At 41.2% G+C, this 16,024-nt stretch overlaps 1 protein-coding gene across 26 annotated transcripts in view; it reads left to right on the forward strand.

Moving 5' to 3' along the window:
• The window catches only part of TCF7L2 (transcription factor 7 like 2), a 180,770-nt gene extending 165,184 nt beyond the window's left edge, over window positions 1-15,586 (forward strand). For 7 of the 26 annotated variants that reach the window (XM_069863262.1, XM_069863266.1, XM_069863265.1 and 4 more), the window contains 6 exons: window positions 606-765; window positions 1,415-1,522; window positions 5,878-5,926; window positions 6,477-6,527; window positions 7,691-7,763; window positions 13,318-15,586. In XM_069863262.1, the coding sequence (XP_069719363.1) occupies window positions 606-765; window positions 1,415-1,522; window positions 5,878-5,926; window positions 6,477-6,527; window positions 7,691-7,763; window positions 13,318-13,747 (871 nt within the window). In that variant the 3' untranslated portion in view covers window positions 13,748-15,586. Of the gene's footprint in view, window positions 1-605; window positions 766-1,414; window positions 1,523-5,877; window positions 5,931-6,476; window positions 6,528-7,690; window positions 7,768-8,348; window positions 8,422-9,282; window positions 9,309-13,317 lie in introns of those variants that run through there. The other 19 variants (XM_069863279.1, XM_069863281.1, XM_069863283.1 and 16 more) reach the window with 13 other exon arrangements.
• Window positions 15,587-16,024: the final 438 nt, after the last annotated feature.

Consider the following 16,024-nt stretch of genomic DNA (forward strand, 5'->3'; position numbering starts at 1 on the left):
TTAGTTATTAATTTCACCCATTTCAACAAGACAGTGGAATTTTCTCGGTCGAGACTCAGGCTTCTTGACTGGCTTCCCTGTTACTCAGTGCCCAGTTTGAAGCTGTGAGGTACTGGGTACACAATAGGAGGCAATAAACAGGGCATAAATGTTTTTTTCAAAGCTGCAGAGAGAGCTGGTATCGAGTTTAGGTTTGAACCAAGGAGATCCCACGTCTACCTCTGCTCCTGATGCTTCACCAGTGAAGCAGAAAGACAGCATTTCAGTTCCCAGTGATGCTGGGATGTATTTATTTCCTCTACCATCTTGCTTACAAGCCCTCCCCATGCACCCATTTTCTTGAGTGCCCATGTCCTTCCAAATCCCTTCTAGAGGCAGAAAGAGTGCTCAGTGATATTGCATAAATATGAGATAGGTTTTCGTATAACGCTCTTAGAACTGTTCTTATAGATCAGCCAGGGTGAAGGCCCTAGAGAATCTTCTGATCCTCCTTCTAGAGACTAATTTCGAAGAATTAACGCTAGAGGGATTGAGGGGATTAATTTAATAAATTCACGAGAGTTCTCAGTGTGTGGTTTATGTCTTTTGTATCTTTTACCCTTCAGAAAACATCAGGACTCCAAAAAAGAAGAAGAGAAAAAGAAGCCACACATAAAGAAACCTCTTAATGCATTTATGTTGTATATGAAGGAAATGAGAGCAAAAGTTGTAGCAGAATGCACATTGAAAGAGAGCGCAGCCATCAACCAAATCCTCGGTCGGAGGGTAAGTAACAAGGGAGAAGCACAAGCAGGGACAATTCACACTGCTTGCAAAGAAAGGGAGTTGCATTCTTCTGAATCACTGTGTCTTCCTGTTCTTTTGATAATGGGTAGGAAAGAGGAAGTTAATTAATAGCAGTGTTATTTCAATCACCTGGTGATGGAAAATCTCAAATTTCATATTTTGTCCTAGAAAGAAGCAGAAAAGTAAATGAGGAAGGAAAAAGCCTTTGGAAAGTGCAGTACCAATATCAGCACCTGGGAGAGCCAGGAGAGAAGAGGGGATGCCAGTCAGGAAGAGAGGGAGAGACCTTCTCTAAATCTATAACTGAGATCTAGCTCGCAACAAGTGGTTCAGCTTCCGGACCCTCTCACCTACTCTTTGTTTCTTAATTCTCCTCTCTCATTAGGAAATGGTGGGGCTGAGTGAAAGTAAATGATAAGTAGTGACTCATTGGAGTTAACTGGAGGTACAATCTGGAGTTATAAATAAAATTCAAATGGCAGCATGCCAGATCATCTGTTTTTAAGAGGCTTTTCATGAAAATCAACTCTAGCTGTATTTATATATAAATAATATACTCTGTTGTTAACTCGCTTAAAAAAAACACTTGTGCTTTTTATTTTGTCTTTCTCTCTTTTCTTCACCTCAGTGGCACGCGTTATCCAGAGAAGAACAAGCAAAATACTATGAACTAGCAAGAAAGGAACGACAGCTTCATATGCAGCTGTACCCGGGCTGGTCCGCACGGGATAACTATGTAGGTTCCTATGGAGAAGGAAATTGTTTTAGTAGTACAGCTTGTAGAAATGTGTATGTGACCTGCTGAACTATGACCACACATTGCACACAAGCACTACTTGGAAAGTGTGTCTCAGGATCCCAATCTGGTAACAACAACGCTTCCCTCTGCAATACTAAAACTGTTGGGAATAAATCTCACCTCTCCACTTGGAAGAGGCTTCCTGGCTGGGACCAGTGAAAGGCTAGATTTGGGGCATGGCAGTAGAGCTCTGTGAAGAATCTCTTGCCTTTACTTTTACCAGCATCTGGAACTGCTGTTTGGTTTGGTGGTCATTTTAAATTTTATTTTTTAAACTAAATTAAAGATTTCCCTAGTATGGCTTCTCTCCTTTCCACCAAGAAGATGAATAATTAGTGTTTTCTGCTTATCTATGTGAGAGTATAGTGGAAAGTGGAAGAATGACTTATCCTAGCTTCAGAGAAGGACTGGCAAAACAAAAGCGTGACTTATTCGAAAGTCTTATTTCAAGTGGAGTTAAATGAATTATTCCATGCTCTACTGTTGTATATTTTGATTATGTTTTGCTTTTTCATAGCCATGTTCCCCCCCTCATTTTTTAAAAAGAGTTTTGGATTTTGTGATCAATTCATAGAGTCTTTTTAAGATTGATTTCCCCCTCTGCCTTTCATAAAGCCCGTTTTATAGCTGAAAGTGCTAGAATTTTCTGCCTGTTAAAAACATAAGGCCAGTGTTGTAACCACTTACTAGTAGCATATAACCCCTTCTTCCATGAAGGGTAAATAGTGCATCTGGTAATAAGTGCTTGCAAGCCTAAACCCATAAATTCTTGACAGGCTTCTGGATTGGTGGAAGCTCTAAACCCCCTTCAATAGGTTTATAGAAACATCTTGATTATTTTTTTTTAAACTTGAAATAAAAATCACCTAGAACTTTCAAGATCTCTAACACTGGAATAAACCTGGTTTCCCACCTGCCAGGCAGACTTCCCTGTGGGTTTGGGGACCAGCAGCTGCAAGACTGATGCCAGTTATGTATAGTGTTACACATTTTGTTTTTCTTAAAGCCTCTCTCTTCCATCGTTGTCATCGTCACTGCCTATTTTACCATAAATATCCTATTTTGCCGTAAATCACATAAAATGTGTACTTCATCCATGGTAACATTTACCTCTACGTGAATCTGTGGTTTTATATATATGGATGGGAAGAAGCCAGTTCAGAGTCTGCAAGCGAAGCCTAGAGCAGCAGCAGCTCTCTGTGCTCTTCCACCATTTTAACAGTGGTGAATACACATGCTCTCTTAGCAGTATGTGCTTAAGGATATTTTTCAAATCCTTCTTTCTTTATCATCTTTAATTTCCATCAGGCTCTGCTTCACTCCCTTCTTTCTTCATAATTGCAGATGTAGCTGTGCGTGCTCCTCAGAGGAAACCTCTTTAAACCCAACGAGGCACTGCTCCTACTTAAACATAATTTCCCTTTCTTTTTGGTGTAGTCTGTCCAGAGAATATCAGACCGTAGGCTTCAGGTAGTTCTTCAGCACTGTGCAGCATTGTCTTCTTGGGTGTTCAAAAGGGAGTAGAGGCTTGACTGTGGTTTCAGGAAGGCTCATTCTTGTGCAGTGACTGTGGCACCGACAGATGGGCATGTACAAAGCCTTCAGCACTTAGGACCTTTTACTTTGGTCCTCACCGTGTGAGCACTGAGAAACCCTTTCTTCTCAAGCTAAAAAGGACAGGATGAGAAAGCCAGTGCTTTCCTAGCGGCTTGATGCTGTACCCCCAAGTGACCTTCAGGGGGAACCTTCCTGCCTGAGGAGAGCGCGGTACTTTATTGCATCATCCTCAGGACTTATTTATTTCTCCTTTCCTGATCCATTCAGAGCTCTCCAAGTTTCCCTCCTCCCTCAGCATTTAGTAGGGTCTTGAGTCCTTCACACATCTAGAAGGGGAGTTCATTTGGGCTGTTTGAAATGGTTAAATTATTAGGTGTCTTGCATCAGGCATGAGGATGAGGCCAGCTGTAGCCCATGTCTTCAGAAATAACAGCAGTACATTCAAGAACCACGGCTTTCAGCTTACTCTTAAAAAAGAGAAGAGGATTCAAGGAATCCCTTGTGGCTTGTTGGTGTCACAAGGTACATTTGCTCTTCCTGAGATCTAATATAAGATGCTAAGCAGTGCTGAGTGCTGGACTCAAAAGTGTGTAAGGGTCTAGTCACCTTTCCTGCTGCTTGTCTAGAAAATTAGTACCAATGAACTCTGTAATCCTGTCAAAACCCATGTTGGTTTGGTGCTGTAGAGGGAGCTGCCAAAATGGTTAGCAAGTATTTACATGCGGATTTGCTTGTGGCTGAAGAATTTATATACTACAGTGGTGGAAAGTGTTACAGAGCATCTGCTCGAGTCTTAGAAGGACAATCTAAGACAAAGGCAAAACAGTGTCTTCTGCAGAGCTCTTGAAAAATGGCCATGATAATTTTTAAGTCCATTTATTAATTTAGCTACGTATTCAAATATCTTCTTATAACACGGAAATCGAACAATCAGGGCAGGTGATTCTTCTCCCTGTTTCCTTTGAAAAGTGTAAAAGAAATCAGTGGGATCTCTCAGTTCTTGTTAGGAACTGTTTTCAAAGCTCGTGTTGAAAAGGAGCCAGAAATTCCTGGTCCCTGGCTGGCGATCCTGTATATCAGCAATTTTTAACAGATTGCTCCCTAAAGCACCTATAGTACTTTAATGCTAAGTTTGAAGAGTTTGTAAAGGGCAGGTGACTACTGACCTCTATCCTGGCTGGCCTTCATGAAAAAAGTTAGAAGGTCTCAAATTGAAGTAATCATTGAATTCCCAAATGTACTGTGAAAATTAAGGAAATTTGCCACAGATGTAGTTTGTTAATTATGCAAGTGGCCTCCTTGAGATGAAATAAAAATCAAGCTTATGGTCCTGAGGCAGTTGTCTGGGTTTGGTTACATTGTTGTACGGCTGGAAAAATTCACTAACTTTCACAGCATTCATGTCAATCTAGATCAATATCGATGGAGCAGGCTGAGCCTCTTGTATCTTTTGTGATATATGGACTTGAAGATACCACATTTTTCCCTATTTTATTCCTAGGGACCTTTAGGAGCAATACTTGTCTGTCTTGTCTGCCTGTTGTGTCAGACTGATGGCTGCTGTAGCAATTGACTCAGTGACGTCTTTTCATATCTCCGAAAATGACCTCACAGGTGTCGGAGATGATTTCTTATCCAGGCTGCAGGATTATGCTCTTTAAAAATCCTTTAAAATGTGTACACAGCTTTTTCCATCACCAGAAGGCTCTCATAAACAAGACTATGCTTGTCACAGCCTGGACAGCCAGGTGACAGTTTACAACTCTCAGCAAGCAAGACAGGAGTGCAGAAGCCCTGTGCTGGCAGGGGGTTTGGAACTGGGTGGTCTTTAGGTCTCTTCTGATCCAAACTGTTCTATGAAAATCTCTTTTGTCTTTTGAGTCATATTTATAACTCTTTTCTTGGAAAGTGATCATTGAGTTTGCACAGAAGTCGGGCTACTGGTCGTGTCCTCTCCCACATTGCTGGAGAGTAATGGAGTAATGGCCTTTCTCTCTTCAGTCAGAAAACATAATAAATTGCATCATCTTGTGGGACAATATCTGGGAAAGGATGCAGTTTAGCAAAATATTACTAGTTGTTTTGCTTTTGGGGTTTTTTTTTTGTGATAGAGCAAAATGTCGGGAGGGTCTTAGTTATATCTAGATTTTTTTCTCTTCCTAGCTTTGCTTCCTAAGTTGTCAGCACACTTATAAACCTGCAGGTTAGGTTTTGCTCATACTGTGGCTTTCTTTTCTGCTTTAATGGTCAATTTTGGGTGCTGAGGAACTCCAGTGGCTTAGTCTGACTTCACTTATGGACTCTCCCACCTTGAACCTCTGCTGTTGCCCCTTCTTCCCCTCCCCAGCCCACAGAAATATGACCAGGAATGATTTTGTTTGAACAGGTGCATAGTAGTGTCAATGTTTCTGTCAGTGGTGATAATCTTGCCTCAACAGAAGCGTCTTGCAAGTCTTTCTACCCGCTCCCCAGCTATATATGGCTTTGGTGAGGGTTAGTGTTGGGGGGAGGGCTGTCCAAAAGGTACAGGGCAGTCAGGCTGAACCATCTCCAGAGTGTGAACATCCCCTCGGGGACCCCCAAACCTCCCTGAACTGGGAGCTAGTTGCATCATGCTTTGGTGTCCTCCCTGGGAAGCTTCCTGCACCAGCCACAGCCTCATTGCTCAGTGCTGTCTTGCAAGGAGACGTGTTTTGGGGGTTTTAATCCTTCTCATTTGTGTATGTTTTCTGCAGGGAAAGAAGAAGAAGAGGAAAAGGGATAAGCAGCCAGGAGAGACCAATGGTAAGTAAAAATAAGTCTGAATTTCTTACTTAGTGGAAATGTGGCAATCCTGGTGTGATGCTTTTAGGTACGGGGGAGGTGGGTATGAGTCTCCTGGCCTCACGGGGAGCTGGCTCCTATACTAGACAGCCGTTTTTTTTAATGCAGTCTAATTATTTGTGCATTATTGCCCTTCTAAAACTAGTAACCAAGCCATTGCATGTAAGAGCCTCTTGTGACGTTAGCTGAATACGTGCATAATAATTGCAAAGCCTTTAACTGCAGTGCCGTAGTTGTAATGCCTATGCCATCGTTTATAAAGTTGTCCGCTTATTTTGCACATATGTGTGTGCGTGTATGTACGTATGTATGTGTTTGGTATTAATTTGGGCTGTACCTGTATGTTCTGATGCATGCCTTACAGTGGTAAATCGCACCCATTTTAAATTAAGGAGGTTTGCCGTTCTATATAGGAAATTAGAAATACTGCATAGGCAATCTCATAGTCAATTTTGAAGAAGCCCTGACTTAGTTTTTTGAAGCCTTTGTATAATTTGTTCTTTTTTTTCAGAACACAGCGAATGTTTCCTAAATCCTTGCCTTTCACTTCCTCCGATTACAGGTGCTAACGTCATTTTGAGTCATGTAAAATAGTTTATAAACTGCTTTTTAATTTTTTTTCCTGCCATTATAGATTTTAACATTAAACACTTATGACATTAAGAAAAAAAATACCATCCACACGTTTTGATAGTATTTATTATCTTTATATCTTTATATCTTTTATATGTTTGATAGTATTTTTTAATTTTGTTCTTCGTTTTTGTAACAATTGCTATTAAAACAGTAATGCAGTAAAAATAACGCAAGAGTTGTACTAACTGTGCAAATTGAATATGCAGTATTTCTTTAAAGAGACTGATAAAGAATGGAAGCAAGTCAGTAATGAACCTCCTTAATCTAATGGCATTTTTCATGGCTCCCACTAAGTCTTCTTACATTAGCATGCATAAGCATTTTTTTAATTATTATTTTAGTTTTGGATTTTCTTTATTTCTTTATTTTTCCTTTCTGCTCAAGCCTGTTCATTGCAATTCACTAGCTGTACTAACTCAGCACCTTGCCATGCTTTACGTTTTATTTTCTGGCTGATACTAACATACTCATTCCGCAATCTGCTTATTCTTATCCATTCTTTTGAATACAAATTAATAAACACAAATAAATGGAATGTTATTCCAAAAGCTGCATTATCCCAGGAGATATGATTTCCTTTTTTTTTCCTTTCTTTTATTTTATTTTTATTTTGTATCTGAGTTGAAGAAAAAAGCATGTTCAGGATCTAACTTCCATACTCAGCTTCTTTTCTTCCTTTCCCCCCCACCTCAAAAAAAGAGAATAAAAAAACCCAGCCCAAATAAATCTTGCCTGAAACATCCTGCTAGACCAGCCACGATGACTTTCCTCTACCTGCCTACTTTTAAAAGGGAAAGAAACAGTCCTTTATAAAGGGATACTGCAGCTTTAATTGCAACAGCTAATCTCAACAGTTGAATAAAAATGTGATTATCACTTTTTTTAACTTTAAAATCAAAAGTCAATATTTTGCAATTAATAACAAGGACATTGATTTTTATTCCTTTTTTATTTTTATTTTTTCCTTATTTTTATCTTTCTCTTTTTTCTCCCCTTTTCTCTCTTCCTCTCTCTCTCTCTCCCCCCCTCTCCCCTTTTCTTTTTTTTTCCTCTCTCCCTTTTCTGCTCGCTTTTCTTGAACTCATTCAGACCTGAGCGCTCCTAAGAAATGCCGAGCGCGCTTTGGCCTTGATCAACAGAATAACTGGTGCGGCCCCTGCAGGTGTGTATAGTTTTCCCAGACTCGCTATGGCTGATTTGCAGCTGGTTTATTTGGTACTTTCCCCTTTTTTTCCTGCCTTGTTGCTTTGTAGCTCTGTGTTGTGATCTAGAAGACACAAGGGAGTGGGACACTGCCATGAGTTATCACCTCTCTGAAAGGGTTTTGCTTTTTATTTTCATTGTTGGTCTTTTTTTTTTTTTTTTTTGCCTTCCTCTTTGCTGCTGCTAGCCAAAAATCCACTGTAAAACAGCATCAGCCTTAAGCCCATCTGTTTCGTGGCTCAGCCACACTCCTACCCTCCAAGCCTCCACCCAAGGAAAGTTGCTCCCAAAGCCCTTGATAACACTGCAGTGAGCGGGGTACCGACACCGGACAGACGCACGGACGTGTCGGAGAGGTTTTTTTAGTATTCTTTTGGCTCATTGTGAAAAGTCCTGTTTTCTTCCCTGTCCTTGGTACGAGGGGAGATTACCAAATAAAACAAAGGTGTTTGCAAGCTAAACGTAGCTGTAGCTGAGATGCGCAGTCCAAATGAGCTCTATCCACCATTGTGTTGTATTTTTTGTGTTTACCTTATGCTAACAGATGCAAATACTCCAAAGAAGTGTCGGGCATTGTTCGGGCTTGACCGACAGAGTTTATGGTGCAAACCATGCAGGTATAATACTACCCATTAGGCCTTTGGGGAAATAAAAGCAATCTGTCCTCTTAGTGCATTTGTGTGATTTTATTTTTTTAATCTTTTTTCCCCACTCCCCACCTCTCTCTCCCACAGCATCAATTGCTAATAATCTTTGATCTTTGGAATTTCTTGCTAATTTAATGCCATTTTCTCTCTTTCTTTACCAATAACCTCTCCCTGGTGGTAGAACTGGGAACAAGAAAACTTCAAGTCCTTAAAGCTGGCAGTTTTTTGGCTTTTTAATGATGTTTTCCAGTTTGTCAGCAAAAGAAAAGTTTAGCTGGACATTTGTATTTTGTCTTTCATTTGGGTCTGTGTCCACTGCCTCCAAAGGCATTTTAAAAAGGTTCTGGCACCTGCAGTGCTAGCGTTTTCTCATGATGAGAGATATAAAAGCCAGTGTTTACAGCTTATAATGTACTGATTTTTTTTTTGTATTATCTCCAAAATTAAATAACTACCTCTAGGCTTCTGTGCCTCGGTAGATGTTTTATGTACATAACAGTTTTTTAAGTGATCTGATGTCTTTTTTTTTCTGATTCTGAAAATACATTTTTTTCCTAAATTTTTTCCCAACAAGTGAGCTGTAAATGCCTGAGCTCTAGACAAAAGTAATTACAAGTTTAGTAGGACAGTTTCCAGCATTAAAAGGAGCTGAAAGACATCAGAGAGCCCAAATTTCAACAGCCCATGTTCTACTGGAGTTTAATTCCATGTATAACTCAGTACGTACTTCTTTCTTGGTGGAGGGATACCGAGTAGTTCTTTTCTCATTCCTTTTTCCTTATATGATCGCATTTGGTTAAATTTGTTGTTTCTTTGTTCTGATACAAGCAGTCTTTGAATTTGGAATATTATGATGGTAGGTATTTCAACCCAAACCACACTCTGTGTGTAGTGATTCCTCTCCCACATTTTCCCCTCTTACTCATGCCAGTCCCATGTGCTCCATCTCATTTAGAATGTAGATCAGACGTCCATCATATTTTGTGTCTGCACGCAGTCTTGTTTGTGCTTAGTGTCGAGGATCTGAGGGTGGTGTTGTGTGTCAAAATACCAGATAAGGCACCAGAAATGACTTCACAGGTTGCATATTGTCCCATTTGAGGCATGCTAATCCCAGGAGCTGGGGTCTTAGATATCGGTGCTAGTACATACGTTAAAAAAATCTTTGACTTTAGCAGTTTCTCATAGCGTAAAGGAGGGTTCAGACCAGAAGAGCTAGGTAGCCACTTCACTGTGTCAGGAGGCTTGAGCCTCGTGCTAGCCAAAGGCTCGAATGCTGTGTTTAATTAAGCTTTATTCTGTGATTAGTTCACTACACACTATCAGCAGGATTTGTGTAGTCTAGAGATAGAGTAGTTGAAGCACTGTGCATGCCAAGTACCAGAACCAGGGGCACATCATGTTTGTGTTGCTGTATCTCTCCCTAGCTGCTTGAGTAAACAGCATATTTCTAAAACTATGTTTTATCAGCAAGGGGACTTTTCGTTTGGTCTGTACAGTGCTTAGGCTACATGTGAAGCACAAACTTTCTTTTAATGTAAGCCAACTTTTGATCAGAAATCTAGAAATCTTTGCAGCACATCAGAGACGGCCTCAGTGGTGTAGCTGGTAGCTTTAGATAGTTTACTGATAGTCAGCTGTTTTTCCTTTTGTTTTGATTTTGTTTTTTAAAATGCATGGAGGCATTTACATTTCTGGTCCTAACCATTATAACATTGCATTTGCTAGCATGGTAGCATTTTGTAGCACATCTTAGGTGCTAAAGATATGCAGTTTGCTGCTACCGTAGAAACAGAGACATCTTTGCTCACAGCAACTGAATAAATCCTTGTCATTGTCTGTGGCTTTGACTTTTGCAGCATTATGGGTTTCACGATGTTCTCCTAGTGGTAGTTTCAAGGCCAGCATGAGGCAGGTCTAGTCTGTTGGTGTTTGCCAGACTGATGTAGCAGCTGACCCTTACAGAGCAGCACACAAGTGAATAATCCGCACTAGTGCTTGTGAGGCGGGATAGACAGTATTAAAGTGTTCCCACTTTAAGGAGAAAAAAATGAGGCACAAAGAGTTCTTTGGATATTTACTTATTCCACTTCACCAGACTTGCCTGGTGTTGTTCAATTCTGGTAATATTTGGCTTGAAGGGGTTTGGGTTTTATCCATCAAAGTCTTCTGTCCCACTTAACCCTATGTACATGACCACAGATAACTCAGGGTGGGAATGGCACAGGCTGGTGAAATGTCCCCACCTTGAGCTGCCATGATTTAAGTAAATGGCTTTTCAGACTAAAAGTAGCCACACTGTTAAGGAGTTTAATATACAAAAGAAGCAGAAGAACAACTCTGCTACCTTAATCCTAGTCAAAGAAAAATTACTTCTGGTAGCAGACTAGTGTTTAGATTTAAAAAGATTTTTAGCTCTGCAGAGTCAGCAAGTCAAGTAGAGCTGGTTTAAGTCTGCTTTGCCATAGGAACTCTTACTTTCAGTCCACAAAACTTAAAATAGTATTTTTTAAAAATATGCATTTTTGACATACACGATTCAAGCTGCCTCCAATGAAATAATTACCTGCCTTGTAGGTTCAGAGCAGTCCAGTTGTATGGCATCTGGACCATCCACCATCGATGAGACAAGCAGAGGTTGCATCTCTGCTTGCAAATTGTTTTAATTTGGGGATAGCAGGGAAGCCTTGCAGTCTCCAAGTAGTGAGAACCCACCTTTCCACATAAATATTATCAGTGAGCTTTGTGAAGCATTGCTGTTCTGCTTTGCCACTGGCAGCTGTACAGAAGGTCCGAGCATGAACTGTGGCCCTGGGAGCATTGCACAGCTGGAGCTAGGAAGTGATGAGACAGGCGAGAGGAGGGGAGAAAGAGCAGCAGAACTGTCCTTAGCCAGGAGCCAAACGCTTCCCACGTTATTTGTTGATAGTAGAAGAGTGACCAGGTTCTGTTTCGAGCCCACCAAATTAATTCTTTTCTGTCTTTTAACGTTGCTCTAATAAAGCATGGTTTACAGCCTTCATTTGCTGTCATCTCTCTCTTTTTCTTTCTTTCTTTTTAACATTTAAGTTGCATGGTTGTCTTTAGTTTTTAGCATGTATTGATCTGCAGGCTAACGTGGTTAAAATTCTAATAGCCCTAACCCTTTACCTTGCCATGTGGAATGTTAAGCAGAACCTGAGAGCAGAGCCCAGGTCTCTGGAGGAAGGGATGTCACAGCACTGGTCCCTCACTGAAGCTGGTAGAAGGATGGGGTGCTGGGGTCGGTGTTCCCTTCTATCTTTTAACTCCAGGATCAAGCTGGTTAGATCTGCCTTGCAGCTGAGAAATGTCTAGCCCCATTGCCTAGACAGCAGACCTTGGTTTAACCTGAGTCAAACACAGTTGCCACACATAGCTGAGAACATTGACGACCAGCAGTGGAGCTGGAGCACCTACGTGAGTTGAGTTGGGGATGTTACCCAGTGACATTCATCTGCTGTGCCATGCTCAGGTGCTTCCTCTGATGAAGTTGCTGAGCTAGGCTGAGGTATCTCCTGAAGGGTGAGAGCAACCTGCTCCTTCACACTGTGGCACAGTGCAGCGTAGTTGAACATCCAAAGTTCTTGTGGCAGAGCTGCTCTAGACAGACTTTCTTATAGACCTCGGGCTATGTGACAGCAGTTCAGCACTTCCCATGGAAAGTGTGCTTGTGAATAGAAGGGCTGGAGAGCCATCATTATTAAGGTCAAGGTGGCCACTGAACATTGTGCTGCCAGATGCTGTGGTTGTTTGCCTCATTATTTTTGTCCTGCTGCTAGAATTGTCTTGCATATACTTGGCAAGAGAGATGGTGTGAAACTATCATCTGTTTTCATTGCTCCTTTACATTATTAAGTGGACAGAGGGAGGAGAAAAGATCTCTGTCGGGTCACTTACTCGTTTATTTGAAGACGAGCGGCTCTTGCAAGACTCATACTCCCTGGTGTGAAATAAGCTCCATGTTGCTCTTCACCTTTGTACTTGTCGTCATGCTCTTCACCTCCTGAAATTGGATCCCACTCTGGAGTAACATGGAAGGCCTCTCAGAGGAAAATTCCCCAAAACACAAACGAGCAGCTTCCCAAATCTACCACTCTCCCTTAAAACTAAAACTGAGTCGATTTAATGCCACAACCTGCAGGCCATACAACCAGTTATTCTTGTTATTTTGGATCATACTCTGTTTATCCTGTTCTTTTCCTGTTTCCTCTTCTGTTTGCTTTGTTTGTTCGTTTTGTTTTTATTTCCCCTCTCTCATTCTCTCTATTATATATCCCTCCTGTCTGACTCTGACGTTTCTGAATTTGGTGTGGTTCTTAACAGAGGAGAAAGCAATGAGCAGTAGTTCGCAGCCATCCTTGCCTCCCAAGGGCAGTGCATCGTAAGAGACCACAGGTGACGCAGGTGTAGAGATTGCCCTGTTGAGTTTGACAGCCCTATGGGACATCTTGAGATACCATCAACCATCCAGAGACTTTTATTTTATTTTATAAAGACTTCTTTTTCTCCTGGAGGAAAGCCAAGTTCGTAGGTTAGCACAGTGGGCTCCAAAAACGTCTTGCCTGATTTTCTAAATATTAGAATAACCAAGGAAAGGAGGCAGCCTGAAGAGGAGGGGGACGAAGAGGCAATTGGTGAATCCTTTCCAAATCCCTTAGCTGAGGGGAGGTTCCCAAGCAGGCTCAGAGCTGAGGACACCCTGACAGACCCTCAGGATGGCGTGTGGGGCCAGGGTGCTGCCTGCGCAGAGCCCAGAGCAGCTAATTGAGAGCTCCTTGCTTTAGATAACTGTCTCCATTAGCATCTCTGCCCTTTATTCACAGATAACTCTCTCCCTGTTTCTAGGAGAAAAAAAAAGTGCGTTCGCTACATACAAGGTGAAGGCAGCTGCGTCAGCCCACCCTCTTCAGATGGAAGCTTACTAGACTCTCCTCCGTCCTCCCCCGCCATGCTCGCCTCCCCCTCCAGAGACTCAAAACCACAGACTGAACAAACGCAACCCCTCTCACTCTCATTGAAGCCCGACCCGCTGGCGCACCTGGTCATGATGCCGCCGCCATCCTCGCTCGTCCTCGCCGAGAGCGCTGCGAGCAAGCCCGGCGCCCTGCCTGCCGCCAGCTGCCCCAACGGGGCCCTGGACCACCCGCCGGCCGCCCTCCCGCCGGCCGCTGCCGCATCCCTAGCACAGCCCTCGACGTCCTCCTTGCATTCCCACAGCTCGCTGGCGGGGACACAGCCCCAGCCGCTCTCCCTCGTAACCAAGTCCTTAGAATAGCTTTAGCCTCATTAGCCCTTTCCGTTTCCGTCGGGGGGGAATGAATTCTGTTGGGATTTTTGTTTATTTTCCTTTTCTTTGATGGGTTTTTTTTTCCTTCTCCTCCTCGTCGTCGTCCGCTGTTTGTCGTCGTTTCTCGGTTTCGTTTTTAATTCGTGCCACGTGGCTACATTAGTTGATGTTTTATCGAGTTCATTGGTCAATATTTGACCCATTCTTATTTCAATTTCTCCTTTTTAAATATGTAGATGAGAAAAGCCTCATGATTCTGCCAAAATTTTTATCAACAGCTGTTTAAAGTCTTTGTAGCGTTTAAAAAATATATATATATACATAATTGTTATGTAGTTCCAATAGCTTAGTTTTAAAGACTGATTTAAAAATTAAAAAAAAAAAAGAAGCAATTTTGAAGCAGCCCTTGCCGGAGGCATTGGTTCTTTATTATTTGTATTAAATACGAGCTTGCGAACCAATCATTTTACATCTGGTTTTTAAACCTTTAAGGGCACAATGAATGCGGTGCCGCTACTACTTCTTTTTTTTTTCCCTTCCTTGTGTGAAACAACCTTTATTGTGATGTTACTTGTTATTGTTTAAATGTACAGAAACAAAGGGTTAAAAAAAATGTGTTAATATACTTGTTCCATGGTGTTGTTCTTTTTGGGGGAGGGAACGCTACTCAACAATTAAAAGTATCACAACGCTATTGGACCAGTAGTATTTATTGCTTTAGAAATTGCTTGTTGTATCTGTATGTTGTCCCTTTTTAAATGTTTTTTTTCTCCTTTTTTTCTTGACATTGTATAAAGTTTTTTTCCCCCCTTAGTGTAAGCATCTTATATATAACAACTCATTTGTACAAGGTTTTTAAGTTTATATATAAATGTGTATATATATATTTTTTCTGGGATTTTTGTTTTAGATTTCCTTTCATGATTTATTTTTTTTTTTTTTGCTATATGAAACACAGTTGCCACCAAATGGACATTTCGCAAACGCATTTTTTTTTCAAGGATCAATAGTGTAAAGAAAAAAAAAATTGCTTTAAAAGCCATTACACACACAAAAAAGACTTGAAAATTTAGTAGGAATTTATAGCAGTGCTGTTTGAAAAATAGCAAGGTCCAAGTGTCTCCCATTCAGAACTGCAGCTGAATCCCTTCGACATTAGGACTGTAGGCTGTGTGCAAAATTTTTATGTGCCAAAATTCTCAGTGACTTTTAGCTTTCTCCCGACAACTTTTATTCTTTTTTTTTTTTTTTTAATGCTGTAATTTTTTTGTTCATCCTGTTTTGCTGTGATGTTACATAGGTAGATATGTATGTAGTTTTAATGTCACCTATAACAGACGTGTTTGGTAGCAGATTGTCCGGAAAGCATTTAAAATGAAGAGGTATAAACCCTTAAGGGCCAAATTCTGTATATTAGATTATTCATAAAAGGAAAATCAGACTGCCACTTCTATGTACACTTACTACATACAGGTAGGTAGCAAACTTAAAACGAAAAAAAAAAACCTAGGCATGTTGATGTTGCAAAAAACGCTGTATAAAGCTGAAAAATTGTTCATCTGTTCATTCAGTGCCATTGTAGTTGACATGAAGCGATTGTAAAACTGTCTCAGATTTTTCTCTGGTTTATTAAGATGCTAACTATAACATTTTTTGTGAATACTTTGAATGTTTCCTAACAGTTGTGATGTTACTGTTCCGTTTTATGCTCTTATTCCGATTTTCATTTTTAATGGTTTGGAAGCCATTTTTTGTAATGAATAAATGTTCATGCTGTACAGTATCTGTAGCATGCAGTTCTGGATTAATAAAAGCAACTTAGTATGTGCAGAGACTGACTTGTCAACTCATTCATGCATTGACTGCATTTTACTCTGGCCAAAAAGATTTACAGTCCGAATGAAAAACGTCCTTGAAAAAAATATTGTGAGAATCCTAGCGACTCGCGATCGGCTCTGGTGGTGAGAAATCCTCTGTTTCCTTTGGGATCTCATGGTGCCACCCTGCAAGGGAGGTGATTCTGCCCCTCCACTGTGCTCTGGTGATACCTCATCCAGAGTCATGTGTTCAGTTCTGGAGTCCTCAGCACAGGAAGGAGATGGATCTGTTAGGGCAAGTCTAGAGGAGACCACAAAGATAATCAGAGGGGTGGAGCACCTCCTGGACCAGGACAGGCTGAGAGGGTTGGGGTTGTTCAGCCTGGAGGAGAGCAGGCTCCAGGGAGACCTTAGAGCAGCTTCCAGTGCTGAAAGGAGCTCCAGGAAA

This window comes from Phaenicophaeus curvirostris, chromosome 9 (genome assembly GCF_032191515.1).
Source record: "Phaenicophaeus curvirostris isolate KB17595 chromosome 9, BPBGC_Pcur_1.0, whole genome shotgun sequence".
In the NCBI taxonomy this organism is placed as follows: domain Eukaryota; kingdom Metazoa; phylum Chordata; class Aves; order Cuculiformes; family Cuculidae; genus Phaenicophaeus; species Phaenicophaeus curvirostris.